Genomic DNA, 18463 nt, shown 5'->3' with positions numbered 1-18463 from the left:
ATCAAGGGCTGATTAATTCGAAGCTTAAACACCACCCCCCCCCCAGGCAATCCACGGCTATTAGACTGTCGTCCGTGCACCAAGGGTGGAGAATTATTTAAATCTTGCTTGGATAAAGTGGGGAATTTGTACGGAATGCAAGTGTTACATCTTTAAATATGGAGGTGTTTAAAGGTAAAGACTTCACTTTCACAAAAGAATGGCTTAGAAGAATGCCAACAAGGTTTAGGCCCTAGTTTAAAGCTTGGTCAATGAAAGTCACGGTCGCTGTTTTTGCCTTTTACGAAAAAATTGGGTGAGACATTTGGACACAATTTTTACCCCATGGGGGCGGGAATTTGAACAAACCAATCTTCAAATGTTCAAATGCACGAGTTTACCCAGGGGGGGAAGTTAACCCTTTCACCCCTAAGAGTGACTAAAATCTAATTTCTCCTTGTAATAACTCCCCTGAATCAAACATGAAGGTTATGAGAATAAAAGAGATGATCACCAACTAAAGAAGCTCTTGATTTTTGAACAAATTCTCCTTGTCAGAATCCTAAGAAAAAGTCTAAGGAGTAGTATGGAGATTATGCAGACTGATGTTAGAGAGTAAAGGGTTTGAGGTTCGAGTTGATCGACCCATCAAGCTGGATTTGACGTATTGACAGGATGTTTGGGTTGGCTTGGTCAGAACACAATAAGTCCAGAAAAGAGTCAGTGAATATATATAAATTAGGGTCCACAACCGTATTCCTATCCTTATAAGGCGACGTATGTTTTAGCCTCAGACATATACGGTGCACGAGTGTTAGCCATGAGATCAGATGGAATACAATTGCCACACAATGTACACTACTGTTGTCATCAATTCATATGTCACACGATGCAAGTTTTATCAACGACTTATCCCCTTCTTCTCCCCAACCATTTCTCATTCTTAGACTTAGCCCCTTTACAGGAAAAGGCCAACTAAAGGATTGGCAGGATAAGATCAAAGTGGGAACGTAAAAGAACCCAATCTCTTCTCGCAAAGAGTAGGGAACGTAACTTTTGGTGTTTGGTCTGGGTTTGTATCCAAAAATTACTAAATTGGGGGCACCTGCAAAATTTCCTTTCTAAAATTGTAAACCTCCTAAGGCAGTCTGGCCAAAGTCCTCCGCAAAATGTTTTAAAGTGCATCAGAGTATATTTACTAATATAGAGAATGCGCTATCTAAATGTATCATAAATGGGCCTTCTAAATATACGCATGATTTTGCAGCTAAACAGCAGAGAGACAGCACTGAAACAGAAAAGATAGCACTGTATTTCACAAAGCTCCATAGCAAACACTCTTATTGACGTTCGAAAGATTCTGAAAAAAAGGAAAACTTAACAGTTAGACATGTTAACATGTTCTTGATGGTCTTACATAAGGGAAGTCAAAACTACAAAAATCAAATTGTAATACACAAGATAAAAAATTCAAATAGTAATTGTCTAGTTACACTAAATCAATGTAACTAATGAATATTGATAGGCAAAGCGCCCCAGAGTAAGAGTTACAGCCGGCTCATCTTGATTCAATCAATGTTTTCGTATCCCTCAATATGTTTCTGTGGGAGCTGTCAGAAAAAGAAACAAATGCTAATGTTAAGAATGAATAATTAGTATATACTGTACCTCAAAGGTGAATAGTTCTTTTCGTACGCGCTGATTCGGAAGTGATTGATAAGAACTATTCACCTCCGAGTAGCCAAAGAGACAAAATCGCGCGTCGACAATTAAATTTCTATCCATTTTTTGGTATATTGGCAATATAAACTATTTTTTTTTGTTTCTGTCTGGTATCTGCTAACACAATTATTCACCTCAGTGTTGGTGAAAGTGGTGGATATTTATCTCGCCGCATTGCAACTTGCTACATACCCACCATCATTCACCTCCACATCGGTCAATGAGTGTTAATTATAATACAGAGCCTTGCAAATTTCGTGGTGTCTAGTTCTCGCCCATGTGTATAAAACACAAAGCGCACAAAAAAGAGGCTTGGGTCGAGTATCGGTCTCATTCCCTCTCGTGTATTTTAGACCCTTGTTACACATAAGTGATTAGTACCGAATTTCAACAGTTATCAAGCCTCAATACACACTCACCACCCAAAAATCCTCATCATCGAACAGTTGTTCTTCAGCTGGTGGATCAAAGATCTCTCTTTTAACAATCAAACCTAAATAGAGAAAACCAGTTTCAATATGTCGAGTCTATTTCATAATGAGAGTCGCTTTTAGGAAATCAATTTTAATCTCTAATGGCAACTTTCGGAGTAACTGAGACTTGTTGAAGCATGTTGGTACAGCTTTTCAGTCACCCACCGTATTGCTTCGTTTCTGTTTTTCGATAAAACTGATATCACTAAAAAATTTTTACCAGTCACAATTCCTCCAAAGATAGAGATGGCTAAAGTAACCATAATACCAGCGACCTGGTAACCAGCCTGAACAAAGGCTGATCGTTCATCTCCCACATCAAACTTCACACTCATATTCTTCAGCTCCCAGTATTCAATTGAGTTCATCTTCGGAGCTCGCGCACCCCACACACTGAATAGACTGAAAATAAAAGAGAACGTGTCGAGAGTAGTGCGGAATAGAATGAAAAAACACTCTTCACCCACTCAGCCAAGAAGATGGAAAACTTAACCATTCACGACATGGTCACCCGCGTTTTCCCGCGCTCAGGATATGTTTGTATATCGAGTTCTCATTGGCTCGTGTGTGATATTTCTCTTCGTTCAGATTGGCTGCTTTGTCACGTTAGGTTTGGTTTTCTGAGTGGCAATGTATACAAAATCTGTTGCAAAAGAGAGGAAACTACAAACCCTTCGTATCCGTATGAGTCAACTTGTGCAAGCGCAGTAATAATTGCGCCCGCAATGCCACCGAAAATTCCCGGAATTCCATGCAAGTTGTGCACACCGCATGTGTCATGGATTTTGAGAGACTTGGCTAAGAATGACTACGGATGAGGTAAGAGTTGAAAATAGAAAGATTAGCTTTTATATGTTGACAAGATTTTGCATTCAACATTTCATTAAAACACCTCTTGATTGCTTTAGTTTCACAAGAAAGAAACTTTATAGAGTACAGCCTTTTGATTCATTCTCTGACAGGTCATGGTAACAAATACTGCACACTTAGCGTGGACTTTGTTGTTGCCCCTGACGTGTGGCCTCAGGGAGCATTTCTCAGACTTTGTTCACAGTTTTTCACCGTGCGGACCTCCAGGCCGGTAAATAATCGTTTCAACCTTCCCTTAAAGATCCCCAGGTGTGGTTCAAGAAAAGGGAGGTTATTATTAACCAGGGTAAAATCACAGTGTTATGTCAGCACAAGTCCATTCCTTTGGATGCAGCCTGGGTTCGAGGTTGCGGAAAGTAACCTTTCTTGTACATGTTCAGGAAAAAAACTTAAAATGACAAGGAAAAAGTAAGGGATATTGCGTTTTATCTCAGGTTGTTTTAAATAGGCTGCTGTGATTACACTAAGTAAGTAGACGTGTTATCTAAAATCAAACACATTCATTTTGCTTACTGTCAAATAGGAAAATCCCACAGTGCTCAGTGCTCCGGCGCAACAACCAATTAAAAGAGCTCCGAAAGGTGTCAAAAACATGTTAGATGTTGTTCCCACGGCAACGCCGCCGGCCAGACTAGCGTTTTGAACGTGAACCTAAAAAAAAGAAAGCAGCTGCTTTTAAAACTTCAAAATATGTACACTGCTACAAATTTTGTAACCATTTATTTAGTGAATCTTCTCCATTTTTTCATATTTTACTAAACGAGTCTCTAGTTAAAATTATCAGGGTTCTCCAAACGTATTTTTTCTTGCCAAAGTTTGAATGACTTGTGGGTGCATTTGTTTATCATATTGCAAGAATTGTGAATAGTCTGAGGCCTCACCCGGGAGGGAAGATCTTGAACTAACATCGTAGTGGTCGAGCATACTGGTTTGTTGTCGTTCAGTTTTTATATAATTATCCCTTTTTGTTGACTGACAGGAGGTCATATTAATCACCCAATCTTCCCTCCCGCTTTAGGCGCAACCGTGTCGCGAGCTCTAAGAATCGAAAGGACTAATTTTTTTCTCACCATACTTATTTTCCATTTACCGCCACTTCTCTGAAAGATAGGCGACAGCACAAAAACCACAACACAGGATGCAGTTAAGGAGAAGTAAGTGTTGATGATGGAGCGATGTTGAGCGACGTAATCTGGAGGCAGTAACGCAGCGTTGAAACTGGGCCAGAGCAACCACAGGAATAGAGTACCTGAGATATAACATAGTTTACGATTTCGGGTTTACCAGCAACGAATATATTTGTTAAAATCTCCTTCCAGTTGAAGCGCATGTTGTAGAATGGATAAAGGGGGTAAGTTTCTAAAGAAACTGTGGTGTTGCATCGGTGGGAGAGTTGGGAGAGTATAACAGGGTAATTAAGTAGTATCAACTGAGTTGATAACGTAAATTGGCCACCATTAAGAGTTTCAAAGTTGACGTTTCTAGCATAGCCCTTCGTCATTTGCTCTGGCAAAGAGCTAGCGCTCGAAACGTCAGCTATGTAACTCTTAACGATGGCCAATTTACGTTATCAACTCAGTTGATACTACAAAATTACCCAACATAGATAGTAACAAAACTTAGAGGTTTGATCAGATATTGGATTGCAAACGACATTTGCGGTCTTTTTATGTCTGTCAGTGATCGAAAGTTGACTCAAGCAATGGCGAATGTTGATTCATCTCCAGTCTGTTTTCGGTCTTTAGAATCGCGAGAGAAATAGATACGGGACGTTGTGACAGGCGACAAGGAGGAGGAGGTAAGGTGGCTATTCCTTAATTCACCCCTGAGCGCTTCCCTCGGAGATGACTGGAGACGAGTCAGGGGTAAGTGCTAGTGTAAGTTGTTGCAGTTTCAGACAAGAGGGGATGTGGACTGGGCTCGAGTAGGGGTTTGGCGGTTGATTTGCTCGCACTCCGTGCATCTTACGCGCGTATTTCCCGCGCTATTTCTTTTTAAAAAACACATAGAAACAACAGCTGCTCTGTAAGCTGAGCCAAATACGATTCAATTTGTCGTGTGTGTGACTGCTGTGACATATTTAAGCAAGTACCTAGAGAATTGTTTCAGGATAATACCTTTATATCTTACCAATCATAGCAGAAATATCTGAATGGTAACTGGATCCTTCATTATAATTGTCCAAAGAATTTTCATTGTAAAGTATCCACGACAAGGCTAAACCGAAATACGCCGCAAACGCATGCAAGAATATAGACCCTCCTGCGTCGGAGTACTTCAGATATTTGACTGCCAACAAATTATTGATGGCATAGAATAATATTTCCAGGATACCGATGACAAGTAGTTGCAGGCGGCTCACTTTTCCCAAGACCACTCCAAAGCTGATGAGGACAGTAACGGCGGCATACTCCGCGCTTATCAAACTGCATTGAAATCAGACGAAGCGAAAGCATAAGAAGTAAATCGTTGCATTCGTAATTATGCACGGGCTGCGGCCTATTTGTTCCACTCTCACACATTTATACCTTTAATTATGCAAGACAACATGGTGGGTAGATTAGTAAACTTAATTTCAATACTTTCTATAGGGCACAGCAAGAAAAAGAAAAAATATTCATTTCGCACTTAGCCTGCTAATAAAGTCTTTATAGAGAATAAACGGTGAAATACGACTTTTGGATCTTTTTGGCACTAACAAAATACATGAAAAAATTAATCAATTCTGATTGGTTAAGATAAATGCAGTTTTCAGGTAATTCAATGCAGAAGAGGGTTAATTCAGTGCAAAGAAGTAACAAACCAGACTGAACAACTCCTTGAACTGTTTAGCCGGACTTTGAACTTTCTTACGCCTTAAATATGTGAAAATATCATTGTATATCATTGCTTAGATCGTACGCGGTTGTTTTGACCGAAAGTACCATGTCACTTGCAGGGTTTGAATAAATTATTTTTGCACTTGATGTGCGCGCTTTGCTTTTACATAATTATGACAAGCTATCTCGTATTTTTTCATGTATATTGTTATTACGTAATCATATGACTATTCTCGTGCAATTTGGAATAAATAAACGTTTGTAAATTTTTTTAGTCTTTGAAAAAAATTTACTCGTGTCTATTTATTCTAAATTGCACTAGAAATCATTTGATTACCTATACATACCTTCTTAGACCAATTTCAATGTGGTCTTTTCCATCGATGTAAATCTGATTAAAACAGCCATTTACAATTGCACCCCATTGGGAAAGGAGGGCAGCGATGAAGAAATTGTATCCCACACCACTATAACCATACTTCTTTAGGAAGGTCATCAATAAACCAACGCCAAAAAAGACGATAACGTTGACATCCTGAAAGACTGTAGAAGGAAACAGAAGACACGTAAGAAAAAAAAATGAAGCGAGACAGCAAGAAAAGCGAAACAATCATGATAACAGTTGAAAACATGACGTGTAACGGTGTATTTTTGACGACTTTCGACACGTTTGCGAATATGACCGAATGCTGTCTCGAATGTTTGATCTATCTCCTCAATCGAAACTAAAATTAAGGAGCAGATTAAAGCAGAAGAATTAAAAAAGGAAAAAGTTGAACCAATTTTCATTGAGAAGTAATAAAGGTCAAAGGCTAAGACGTGCGCGTGGTTTTGCACCAGCATGTATCCATTATAAACACACGCGCACAGGAGCAAACCGAACAAGAGCTGTGTGTGGAAGCAAGAGCCTTCGCGCGCGTAAAAGTGAGCGCGAGGCGAGGGTGTTTACATGTTTATTTGTTGATAGGTGTTACGAATACTCGAAGATACAATTTGTATCCACTTGCACGCGCGGCGATGTAATATCCTCTATGTCCCCTTGGGAAGGAAAATATATCGCTAAGTTACGGAACTGTGCCTTACATCGATCACAAGAAAAGAGTAAGTATCATGGTAACAAATACGAGTCTTTTCGCGGTTTTGACTGGTGATCATGAGACTCTTGCGGGTTGATCATGGGACCCAGATCGACCAGAAAAACGTGGTTTCACGAAGCAGTGGACATTAGTAATGAGACGGTGAAAGCCGGCATGTAAATAGAAAAGAAAGCACTCAAGCTACTGATAGATCATGATAGATCAATTTTGCTTTGAAAATAAAATGAAAAATCTGACATGGTTCTTTTGTCCTCTTAAATACAATTTAAAAATTTGTATGACAAGGCAAAAGGAAAATTGTAACAATAATCTTTCTACCGGTGATTTTACTACATGTTCCAGCAAGTGACTATCGTTTACTACAGAAACTGTCCAACTATGTGTTTCATCTAAAAACGTCAAAAACTCTTTTCACGCTAAAGTTTATACGGTCTTTGCGCAATTTTTTGAAAATTAAGGTCAGCCAACCGACTAATAGAACGCAAGTGTCGATAGCTTAAATTCATCTCAGCTGAATGATTTTGTTATTCCATTTCAAGTAAATAATTTTCATTCTTATCAGCCCTTTAACATTAAAGAAGGATGTTTTTTCGTCTTGTCTTTAGCGTAGGTCCAAGAAAAATTTCAGAGTCCCCTTGAGGAATCGAACTTCAGACTTTCGCGTTTCGCGCCCCTATTTTTTATCATTGAACCATAGCGAACTTTATGCTGGGCCTCACTGTTTCATAAAAAAAAAAACACTGACTTACTGAAGGGTGACGGAACATGAGGACAAAACGTGTTCGACTTATTTCGTGAAAAAAATTTGTGTCACTTTGTAGGGTAAGGACCAAACAGTACAATGCGGCTCCTCTTTATCCTAAGTATTAGAGAGATAAAAAAAAACACTGACTTACTGAAGGGTGACGGAACATGAGGACAAAACGTGTTCGACTTATTTCGTGAAAAAAATTTGTGTCACTTTGTAGGGTAAGGACCAAACAGTACAATGCGGCTCCTCTTTATCCTAAGTATTAGAGAGATAACGATGCACATTTCACTTACAAGGATAGAGAATCGGCACATCATTCTCAGGACCCGTGTGAAAGTGTACTTCAGAGCTTTTGTTTACGTCCTGGCTTATTCGTCGCGATGGGGGCATAGCACGCTCCCCATATTTAACCAGAACAGCAAACAGGGTCAACAGCATCAGCTCGAAGAGCCCACAGGTTACTGAAAATTTCAGACCCATTTTCAGGTCTTTGCGACTTCAACTGTACTAAGGCTCAAGGGGCATCAGAGACATGGCCCAGTTTTTGTGCGAGTAATCTAGAGGCCTGGTACAGAATTTGTACTCTGCGCTTCTGGACAAGTAAGGCAAAGCGAAACTTGTTTGCTTTTCTGTTTGCCGCTTACAGAAAAGGAAAAAATATGATGGGCACTGTCAGGATATTACAATACTTCCTGGCATTTTAGAGATTCATCATAACTGTTATTTTTCAAAAAAGCGCAAAAAAAATGGATTTGTGACATTAGGCAACAGAAGACAACCTCAGAGAAAAAGGTCAATTTAATTAACGGTTTTTCCAATAATTACCCGTTGACGGACTTCCGTGAGCATATTGAATTTTCATGTAACGTTTCTATAAAATAAAAAGGTGAAAAGTCACATGAAATATCTTGTGACAGAGGAGAGGTAAAGAGCAATTTGCTCTTTAAACTTATATCTTTAATCTTTAATACAAATTCCAAATTAATTAAATTGAGCCCGTCAATTCAATCAATTTGAGGACAGCTTAAGATCCCTTAAAATAAACTGCCTTGTTGATTTACTAAGTTAAAAAATCAGTGTTAAAAAATGCTTTAAGCTCAAAATAGAAATAAAATAATTACGATTAAAAAAATGGCACTGAACTTATCATAAAAATTAATAAACAATTTCTTGCGAAAGAGTGGTAAGGTGTTAGTTAGATTCCCTAATGCTGAGAGATAATTCGTTCCATGCGCAACAAACCCGAGTAAAAAAAAGAATTCTTTAAAGTTTCTGTACGACTAAAAGGGACATCAATTGTTAAATAATCAATATTTCTTAGAGGCCTGTCACAAGAGCGAAACATACATAGACAAAAATATCCAATTCTTGTATATTCTTATAACGATATTGTATATACAGCATTGTCACTCACACGGATCATGTTTGAAGGAGCTCACAGGGGTACCCATAGGACGAGGAATCTATTTGGGTACCCAAGAGAGGAGGACTCAAGTTCCAAGGTCTAAGGTCCATCGTGACGTGCTGGACATAAAAAAAAACAGGTTTGTTCGGGTACGTATTACAAGCTTTCCACGCACTTTAGAAATAAATTCATCTAATTTCAAAGATTAACAAGGTTTTTTAGTCCAATTTTCAGAGCTTAAACGATGACTGACAATTTGTGAAAGAAAAAACGAGTAATACCAATGAAATCTTTCTTATACCACTAATGGTTTTGTGTGGAAATTAACCTTTAGGCCCAAAACTATTCCTAGCTCTGAATCCTCTTTGTCTGAGAGGAGTGAGACGACACCCCTTCTGAAGAGCAACAATCTTCACGTGCTCTGTACCTGAGGGGCTAATGGAGACTATTTAACCCTGGATCGGAACTGGAATTAGTCGCCAAAAAATATTTCATTCCACTGTAGAACTTTGTACAGATTTAGACCTGCCTTAAGTCGCACCACTCTATCAGTCTCTTCGTAATAGTCCTACAGAACAGAGCTGTACGCCTGGAGCTAACATGGGCTTCAAATTTTCTCTCATCAGTGGTCTCTTCCAAACTCTACTTCTGGTGTCGTTCTCCGTTCTGGTGAGATATGGCGACGACGCTACTCCGTCTATTAAACACAGCACCTCTAACTTTACTTCTGAAGGGTCTAAGGAGAATGATGTTCGTACATATTATCCATGTAAGTGCCATTTTCACTTATCTTTCTCTTGACATGAAGATAAAACAATTTCTTGACTTGAAACATCACGAATCAGTAAGTAGAACTTAGACGATCCGATGTAAACATAGCTTTCATAACGAAAACATTTTTCGTTGTTTTCTTTTTGTTGTTGTTGTTAATTTGATTTAGGAGTGCAGCTGAATCTAGACAAAATTTTATTTACGCTTCATTTTAGAATAACACGTTTTGAAGTGTTATTTCTGAGGTTCAATTTCGGGGTACTCAGAGTTTTTCTCTGCCCAACATTCGTGACAAGACAAAATAAACATCTTTCTCAACGTTTTGAAGTTGGTTTCAAAAAGTTCAGACCTAGAACGATTTCAATTCTTGATTAAAAAGCACTTAAAAGTACAAGTGACGTCTCTTGTTAATCAGTTCAAAAGTTTATCTCTGGGAATCGCGCCAAAAAATTATATTTACATGCAATGAGGTGTAGAGACGTTTCATTTCACTGTCACGAGTATCCTAAAATCACTTAAGTCGTGACACGTAAACAAACAGACTAAAACAAGTCATCAGGTTTTGTGAAATTGCTTAATATCGGTACGAAATCGTAGAAGAACAAAGAAACAGAAGAGAGCGCAAAAAGGGAGCTATTTTGAAAAAATTTAGAGCATCAAAGTGGTTGCGTTTGGGTAAGCACTATATGAATGAAAAAAGACGACGTGACTTTTTCCAAATAAGGCAGGAACCCTCAGAGCGTGTGGCACAGGTCATATTGTAAGCTTCGTCACGTCACGTGAGGATCAGCCATAACCTAGAAATGAACTTCACCGTTGTTTAATCAGAGAAGACTTCTGCCTTGCCAATGGATATTAGTAGGAAGGAAATGATGGAATCTAAAAAAATGTTATCTCGTTCCATCTAACTTTCCTTGGTCATGAGATTTTCACAGGAACACGATTTACGTAACAGCCCGGTCACGTTCATCTCATGACATATTCAAAGCTCATTTTGGGAAAACCCCCAAAACAAATAAACACATCGAGAAATTTTTTACTTTTTCACTCCCAAGATATCATTAGAAATTCCCCTTGCTGTCTGCGATACAACTCTTAAGGTGGTAGTTCGGAGAAATCGGTACTGGATCAACCAATAATTCCCTTGATATTTTTCTAAATTCTCATCACTTGTCTGCAAGGTATTGTAATAATATCGTCAGGAGAAATTCTGTCTTGGTCACTCACGGGAGTTAGAAGGATAAGTAACCTAAACCATTGGGCGTCACACTTGTTTCAAAGCTTTGAACTTTTCATAGCCTTCATACGCAAAACAACAATGTGATGTCGCTAAAATTTTGCATAATCCGAGAGCAGAAACCCCGACGTAAAGGGTTTTCGCTTTCCTATTTCGACGTTGCTTTAATATTTAATACTGAACGGGAATTCTGGCATTGTTAGGGTCGGTAAACAATCGAGTTGCTCGTGAAATGCTTGTGAGAAATGCAATCTTATTCTTCAATCAACATGTTCTTCGTTTGAACTTTGGTCTTACACTCCCCATTCATCAACTATGATTGACAAAGAAACGAGCTCTTCATGCGATCAACTAATCAGATGCAAAATTTAAACCTCTTTAATCTACCGTGTTTTTCCGCGCTGAAACAGTTTGCTTTTTTTCGACATGAGTTCTCAGTTTCTCATCATGACTATTTCTCTCTCTGATTTGTCGCTCTAATTAAGTGTAGTTTTACAATAATTATTCAAAAAGCGCTCCAAAACGATTGCTCACTCGTGTTTTACCGCGCTTTCGCTAGGTTACGTGTCTTTACTCTTAGTTCACTTGTGATGTTTACCTGTCATCTGATTGGCTGATGTAAATACTTTGAAGTTGGATTTGCGGCACTTATTGAAAACGCACTCTGCAGGGTATTTGGTTTATACTCTTGGGTGGTCGGTTATTCACATAAAAAGTCGTCATATACAACATTCATTTGACCCGGTTGGACTGAAAAAAAAAAAACAATAAAAACGATAATGATAGAAGTACTAGTAAAATCGCTCTTTATATGCTTCAGTTGCCGAGGGAGGGTAGGGTGATTGATGAAGTTAAAGTACGTTTAGGGACCATTCATGATATATCGCTGGGGGGGGGCGGGCAATGGGGTGGATTTTTTTTTGGGGGGGGGTACCTAGCTTTCAGAGGGAAAGGACGGGAATCAGTCGTCGCCAACAGGGTAATAATGTAAGCAGAGCTTTCATAACGAAAACATTTTTCTCGCTTTTCTTTTTTTTTATTGATGTTAATTTGATCTGGGAGTGGAGCTGAAGCCAGACAATTTTTTTTACGCTTGATTTTAGAATAACACGATTTGAAATGTTATTTTCCGAGGTTCGATTCTTCATTCCGAGGTTCGATTCCTCATTCCGAGGTTCGATTCCTCATTCCGAGGTTCGATTCCTCATTCCGAGGTTCGATTCCTCATTCCGAGGTTCGATTCCTCATTCCGAGGTTCGATTAATGGGGGAATATAGAAAATAGACTACCTTTTAAGTATCAGTAAGGGGGGCGGGGGGGTGGGGGGGGGGGGGCGGGAAGAGAAGATGATATAAATATTACAGAGCCCTATGGGAGGATCAGGAAAGTTTTATCATGACAAAATCAAAATCCTCTAACTCCGGCTCCCCCCTTCCCCCCCATCCTCCGGCTATAAATAATGACCAATCTCACATGAATTAGCTGAAATCTCTAGACATACAATCTTGACCCCTGTAAGAAGCCAATTAAATGGAATCCTGTTCAGAAATGTAACTTAACTTCTGTTTTCTTTCACAGTATTTCAAGATGTCCATGTTATGATCTACATCGGGTTTGGTTTTCTGATGACCTTCCTGAAGAAGTATGGATATGGTTCTGTGGGATACAATTTCTTTATTGCTGCCCTCGTCGCTCAGTGGAGTACAATTATAAATGGTTTCTTTAACCAGATCTGTTTGGACGGGAACGATAACATCAAAGTTAGCATGCAAACGTAAGTTAAGACATCTTCGTCTTTCACGCTTTCAAACTATTGGTAAAACTAACTTTTAAGAGAAAATATTAAGCAATATGTCAGGTCTGATATCGTGAGAGGGAGTAAGAATTAACTCCTTACACCTCGACATCAGCATGCATATTCTCCATACCGTGCTCTATACATTTTCTGAGGCGCTGACAAGGAGAATTTGTTTAACAATCAAGAGCTTCTTAAACTGGTGAACATTTCCTTTATGCTTGGTTCAGTGGTGATATTGTAAGGCTAGTCACGCTTTAGATGAAGCTTTGTGAAGGAACAACATTCTCTGCTTCAGTGCTTCCTGTATTTAGACTCTAATTTAGACTCGAAGGAAGTGTATTTAACTCGACTCATGCCTCCTCTTTCTCTTATTCCACGTAGTTTAATTGGCGCAGAGTTTGCTGCCGCTGCAGTTCTCATCACTTTCGGAGCGGTTCTAGGAAAAGTGAGCCGCCTGCAACTGCTGGTCATCGGTATCATGGAAGTTGTGTTCTACGGAGTCAATAATTTGATTGCTGTCAAATATCTGAAGTACGCAGACGCAGGGGGGTCCATAGTCATTCACACCTTTGGCGCGTATTTCGGCTTGGCTTTGTCACGAGTGTTATACAATGAGGATTCGTTGGACAGTCCAAAAGAAGCATCCGATTATCAATCAGATATTTTTGCCATGATTGGTAAGATTTTGAGGTTGTCTAGTGTTTTCATCCGCACTTTCACTAGCGTATTAGTGTAATTACGTGCCTCGATAGTCAGTGTCAAAAGATCCCCAACATTACATGATTCCCGAGTCACGAAATTGCGTGAAAGATTGCTTGATGCATAAATATCTAGTTGGTCTTATAGAAGTCACGCAATGTTTCAAGAAACGAATTGCGCGACCACGCACGACAGATACATAGTTACAAATCTGACATGCTGTGTATGATCAGTATTCTTCGCAGCCGTGCTGTGTGATGAAACGAAACGTTTGAGAGAAGCGCTGCGTCACATCACAAAGATTAGCTGTGAAGGAGACTTATGATATCTGGTGGAGAAAACGAAAGCTGTTTCAAAAATATCGATAGTATCAATAAGAGTAACATCAGGACTTCAAATCACCGTTATTGTTATTATGAGAGACATAACTGCCATTCGATACATTTCAGTTTGTGCCACAACCCCCACTTTGGTTCTGAAACTTAGGTATTCTATATCACTACATCATACATTCTGATGCATTTTAAAATCATTTTCAGGTACTGTATTCCTGTGGTTGTTCTGGCCCAGTTTCAACGCTGCTCTGCTGCCTCCGGATTACGTTGCTCAGCAACGTTCTATTATCAACACATATTTCTCCCTGACCGCTGCTTGCGTCACCACATTCGTTTTGTCGCCCATGTTTCAGAGAAGTGGAGGAAAATGGAGGCTTAGCATGGTGAAGAAACTATTGTGATTTTGATGCAAACTGAGAAAAATTTGTCTTCCTCTTGATTCTTCTTTTGACTGTACATGATTGCAAAATATTTCAGTGAGATAAACGGGGACTTTAAAAAGACGCAAATCAAGCGCTAGTACTTCGATATGGTGATGTCGATGAATATTTCAAGAGAATGCGCCATCACTGTGTTAAGTTATTCCTGATTACCGTGATTTTGGCGTGAAAGGCCAGTTGAATTGAAATTAAAAACCCTTAAAATCAAAGTAGTCGCGGTGGCCGTTCAGAGGAACAGAGAACAGTTTTAACAGCCAATGGAAGATAAAAAACCAACCAAACTGCCTAAAGCGTGGGAGAACGCTGGCAACTGGTATCTAATTGGCTGAGAGAGTGGTACGAGTTTTCTGGACCAACCACAGAGCGAAGTAAAGCAAAACCAAAACAACCCAATGGGAAATAGAAATAAAACCAACTAAATTGCCTAAAGCGCGGGAAAACGCTGGCGACCAGACCAAGTCGTGATTGGTCATAGTTTGCATCTGATTGGCTGAGAGAGTAGTATGAGTTTCCAGGACCAATCACACAGCAAAGTAGAGCAAAACCAAAACAACCCCGGATTACTTTCGACACTCAATTGAAAATTGTTCATTGCTATCACCGAATCTAATCACAGCTTTCTCTACGTTTAAGGTTCATGTTCAAAACGCAACACTTGCTGGTGGCGTTGCTGTGGGAACAGTGTCCAACATGGCAATCAATCCTTTTGGAGCTCTTCTGATTGGTTCTTGTGCCGGAGCATTGAGCACTGTGGGATACGTATACATTAGTGTGAGCAAAAACAGGTTGTTTTGTGTTGTATCTTGATTATCTCTAAGCGTTTTTGGAAGGTCAAAACATAACCGCGCAAATCAAGAAAACTGAATTACAAAGAAAATCGCGCAAATCAGAAATTACAAAGAAAACAATGTGCTCGTGCTAACCGACGTTTCTATTTTTGTTTCTGCTGCTAGTGACGTTATGTATTTGGCTTTATTCCATACTAACTCGAATTTCCCCCAGATGAAATTTCAAAATCTCGAAGATTAAAATCAGATTTCATTTTCATGCTGATTGTGGAGGAAAAATCTTTCGGAGAATTCTGCAGATTTTCCGATACCGACGCGCAATGTTAAATTAATCCATTAACCCTTAAGAGTAACTGAGACCTAATTTCCCCTTTCAGTATCACGGCTGAATAAAACATTTAGGTCATGAAATGAAAGAAATGATCGCCAACTAAGAAATCCCTGCAATTTTTTAAAACAGTCTCCAAGTCGGTGCCACAGTAAACGTACGGCTAGCAGTAAGGAGAATATGCATATTGATATGAGTGCTAATAAATAAACTGCAGGTTATATTCTTCTGAGTGCTAAGGGCAAAACATAGTTATTTTCTAATGTCTTTATTCAATCTCTAGCCATTATTGACGAGTTTTACTAAAATCCATGACACCTGCGGTGTGAACAACTTGCATGGAATGCCGGGAATCTTTGGTGGCATTGCGGGCGCTATCGTCTCGGCTAGTGCTGATTTTCAGACATACGGATACGATGGGTACGTTATCTTAGAATTTTGAACATCTCAACGTTAATGCGCATGACCTAAAGGGTGCTCCTGCTCGTTATCGGTCGTGCGCGATAGAGAAAAGCTTCGTGGTCGACATTGATTACATTAAGGTGATCCATAAACGTCCACTGCGCATCCTGACAGGAACTAGAAAGCGTGCGTACCTTAAAAAAGAAAGAAAAAGTGGCTTTTTTTTTCATTCTACCAGACCTCGCCAGGGAGGGAATTTCTTATTTTCTCCGCGTAATTAAAGGGGCATGATAAAAATATCATATCTTCGCGTTTCTTGACCAGTCTCCAATGCATAATAAGAAGTCACCGTCGTGATAGTCATTGAATTGTCTGGCTTCTTATTTCTCCCAATAGTGTCTCTCTTGAATCAAATGTAAAGGTCATGAGAATGAAGACTATGATCACAAATTTAAGAAGCTCATGAAATGGTCGCCACATTCTCCTTGCCAGGATCATAAGGAATGTAAAGAGAACAGTATGCGGAATATGACTGCAAATGTTGATGTAGAAAGGGTCAAAACAACCAACCGAGAAAATGCGACTTTTGTTATAGAACTGATTCAGCAGCAAACGATCCGTGCTAGCTGCAAACAACTGACTCGTATTTTTCCAATTTTAAGTCTATTTAGTGTGTGGAGTGCGCGTGCGCCGAAGATGAACACCACTGAATACTGGGAGATGAGGAATATGGGTGTAAAGTTTAACGTGGGAGATCAACGCACAGCCTCTGTTCAGGCTGGTTACCAGATCGCTGGTCTCGTGGCCACAATTGGTGTTGCTATCATCGGCGGAATTGTAACTGGTAATAAAACTATTATACCGTAACAAGGAATTATTATTGAATGTAGTTTTAGCTATGTTACACAAAGGAAATGAAACACCCGCGTTTTTTATACTCCATCTCTCTGAAACCTCATGATTTCAATATACATCTTCAGGCGACTTCGTAGTTTCCCAAGGAAGATATAAAATAAACAGTAGGGGCTTATTAGAATGCATAGACCTATTTGTGATAAGAATTTTGACTTATTCCCATATCTTAGAAAGCTGCCGACAGTGAAAAAAAAACTTATCTTATGGATAATGATTTTTGAACAACAACAAAAAATGAAGTGTGGGACAAGATTAAGCAGAATATCGCTATTCGTCAGCGGCGAGATACTGACAATTAATGACATTTTACGCTGACCTGGTTCAATAACAGTGTTATCAATCGATAAAGGAGTGCGCGTTTCGTGATTAGTTTCGTTTCATATCTCTTTAGGTATGATTGTGAATGGGTCGTTCTGCGACACACCAACTCAGGAACAAATGTATGATGACGGTGATTACTGGGAGGTAAGATGACCGATGAATGCTGTAAATGGAATAGAAGGGGGACATCGGAAGGAGGCTCGACCCAGACCCTTTTCGAAAATCCATGTGCACGAGCTGCAGGTGCAGTTCTTGAGAGCTCTTTGCGCATGTAGTAAATTCGTATCTCGATAGGACGATCCCCTATTCCCTTACGGTGGGAAGCGTGGGTTACACTTTCCCTTACGCCACTGAGGGCAGGAAATAAAGTTTTCTATTCCCGCTCGCAATGAATTAGGGGAACGACATCTCTGGTAACCAGTGAGTACTTAAATAAGGTTTAATTTTTCGTTTGTCGCTAGATCCCAGATGGCGAAGCGGAAGCAGTATCTAAAGTTTAACAAGCAAGAAGGGATTTTGGGCCAGTTTTCTCCCGTGGTTATTTTGGTGCAACCGCGATCCTCTCCACAAGATCTCGTGTTATCTGTTGATTCGCCCCCTTTTTTTTTAAGCTTTATCAAAAATGTAAAACTTTTCCAGATACCTTGACTAACTAGTCTAAGTGATTATCTTTAAGTCCTATAAAGTGCCTTGGCTTGATAGCGTTAAAACACGATAACGCGCCGCGTGAACGTTAGCGCATGAGCAGGCGTTTGACCGCTGTGTTGCCTTAGTGGAAATTAAGGACGATCCCAAGTCCTCTTTTGACAATGGCTGATATGTATATATTTGAAAAGTGTTCTTTTTATGATGTAGCTGTTTTTTATCTATAGTTGATCTGCACTGGATTTATCTGTCTGCGATGGCAGATTTATATTTCAGCCTGCAAAGTAGCGAGTGAATAGGTATAAGCAGGAATCAGTTATTTAGTTTACGGAAGTATGCATTTCAAGCCATCTTTAAAGATTCTAATCAAATTTGATAAAAATGTGATTACAAGGACGTTTAAGATGCATGAAAGAGTAAAAATATCATTTTTAGTTTTTCGTAAACAAAAAAAATTATCATAAAACGCATAACTTTTGAGATAAACTGAAATTATGATAGGCTTCATCACTTATTTTCCAAAAGCCTGTATAGTTTTTATTAGTCTTTAAATCAGAGGTAATAAAACTGATTTTGCTCAAATTTCGTTACCTTCGTATATTCGTCCAATACGCATTCAAGGGAAACTATAGAATCTCTCTCAGCCGTAGTTCGGTCTCGTCACGTAA

General features: G+C 39.3%; 2 protein-coding genes across 2 annotated transcripts; one reads left to right on the top strand and one right to left on the bottom strand.

Moving 5' to 3' along the window:
• Positions 1 to 1290: 1290 nt before the first annotated feature.
• LOC131783413 (ammonium transporter Rh type C) lies at positions 1291 to 8318 on the bottom strand. Its single transcript, XM_059100160.2, has 9 exons — positions 8005 to 8318; positions 6211 to 6406; positions 5175 to 5470; positions 4115 to 4293; positions 3558 to 3695; positions 2846 to 2982; positions 2395 to 2576; positions 2121 to 2194; positions 1291 to 1589 (listed from the first exon to the last, which is right to left on the bottom strand). The coding sequence occupies exons 1-9, from the start codon at positions 8189 to 8191 to the stop codon at positions 1548 to 1550; spliced, it is 1431 nt and encodes a 476-aa protein (XP_058956143.2). The 5' UTR covers positions 8192 to 8318; the 3' UTR covers positions 1291 to 1547.
• A 1096-nt stretch (positions 8319 to 9414) lies between these two features.
• On the top strand, positions 9415 to 18366 carry LOC131783307 (ammonium transporter Rh type B-B). The gene is made up of 9 exons (XM_059100033.2): positions 9415 to 9885; positions 12703 to 12898; positions 13304 to 13599; positions 14161 to 14339; positions 15030 to 15167; positions 15796 to 15932; positions 16577 to 16758; positions 17221 to 17294; positions 17612 to 18366. The coding sequence occupies exons 1-9, from the start codon at positions 9717 to 9719 to the stop codon at positions 17648 to 17650; spliced, it is 1410 nt and encodes a 469-aa protein (XP_058956016.2). The 5' UTR covers positions 9415 to 9716; the 3' UTR covers positions 17651 to 18366.
• The last annotated feature ends 97 nt before the right edge of the window (positions 18367 to 18463 follow it).

Source organism: Pocillopora verrucosa, chromosome 12 (genome assembly GCF_036669915.1).
Source record: "Pocillopora verrucosa isolate sample1 chromosome 12, ASM3666991v2, whole genome shotgun sequence".
Classification (NCBI taxonomy): Eukaryota; Metazoa; Cnidaria; class Anthozoa; order Scleractinia; family Pocilloporidae; genus Pocillopora; species Pocillopora verrucosa.
Note: the sequence above shows the minus strand (reverse complement) of the source record. Positions and strands in the feature narration are given on the sequence as shown.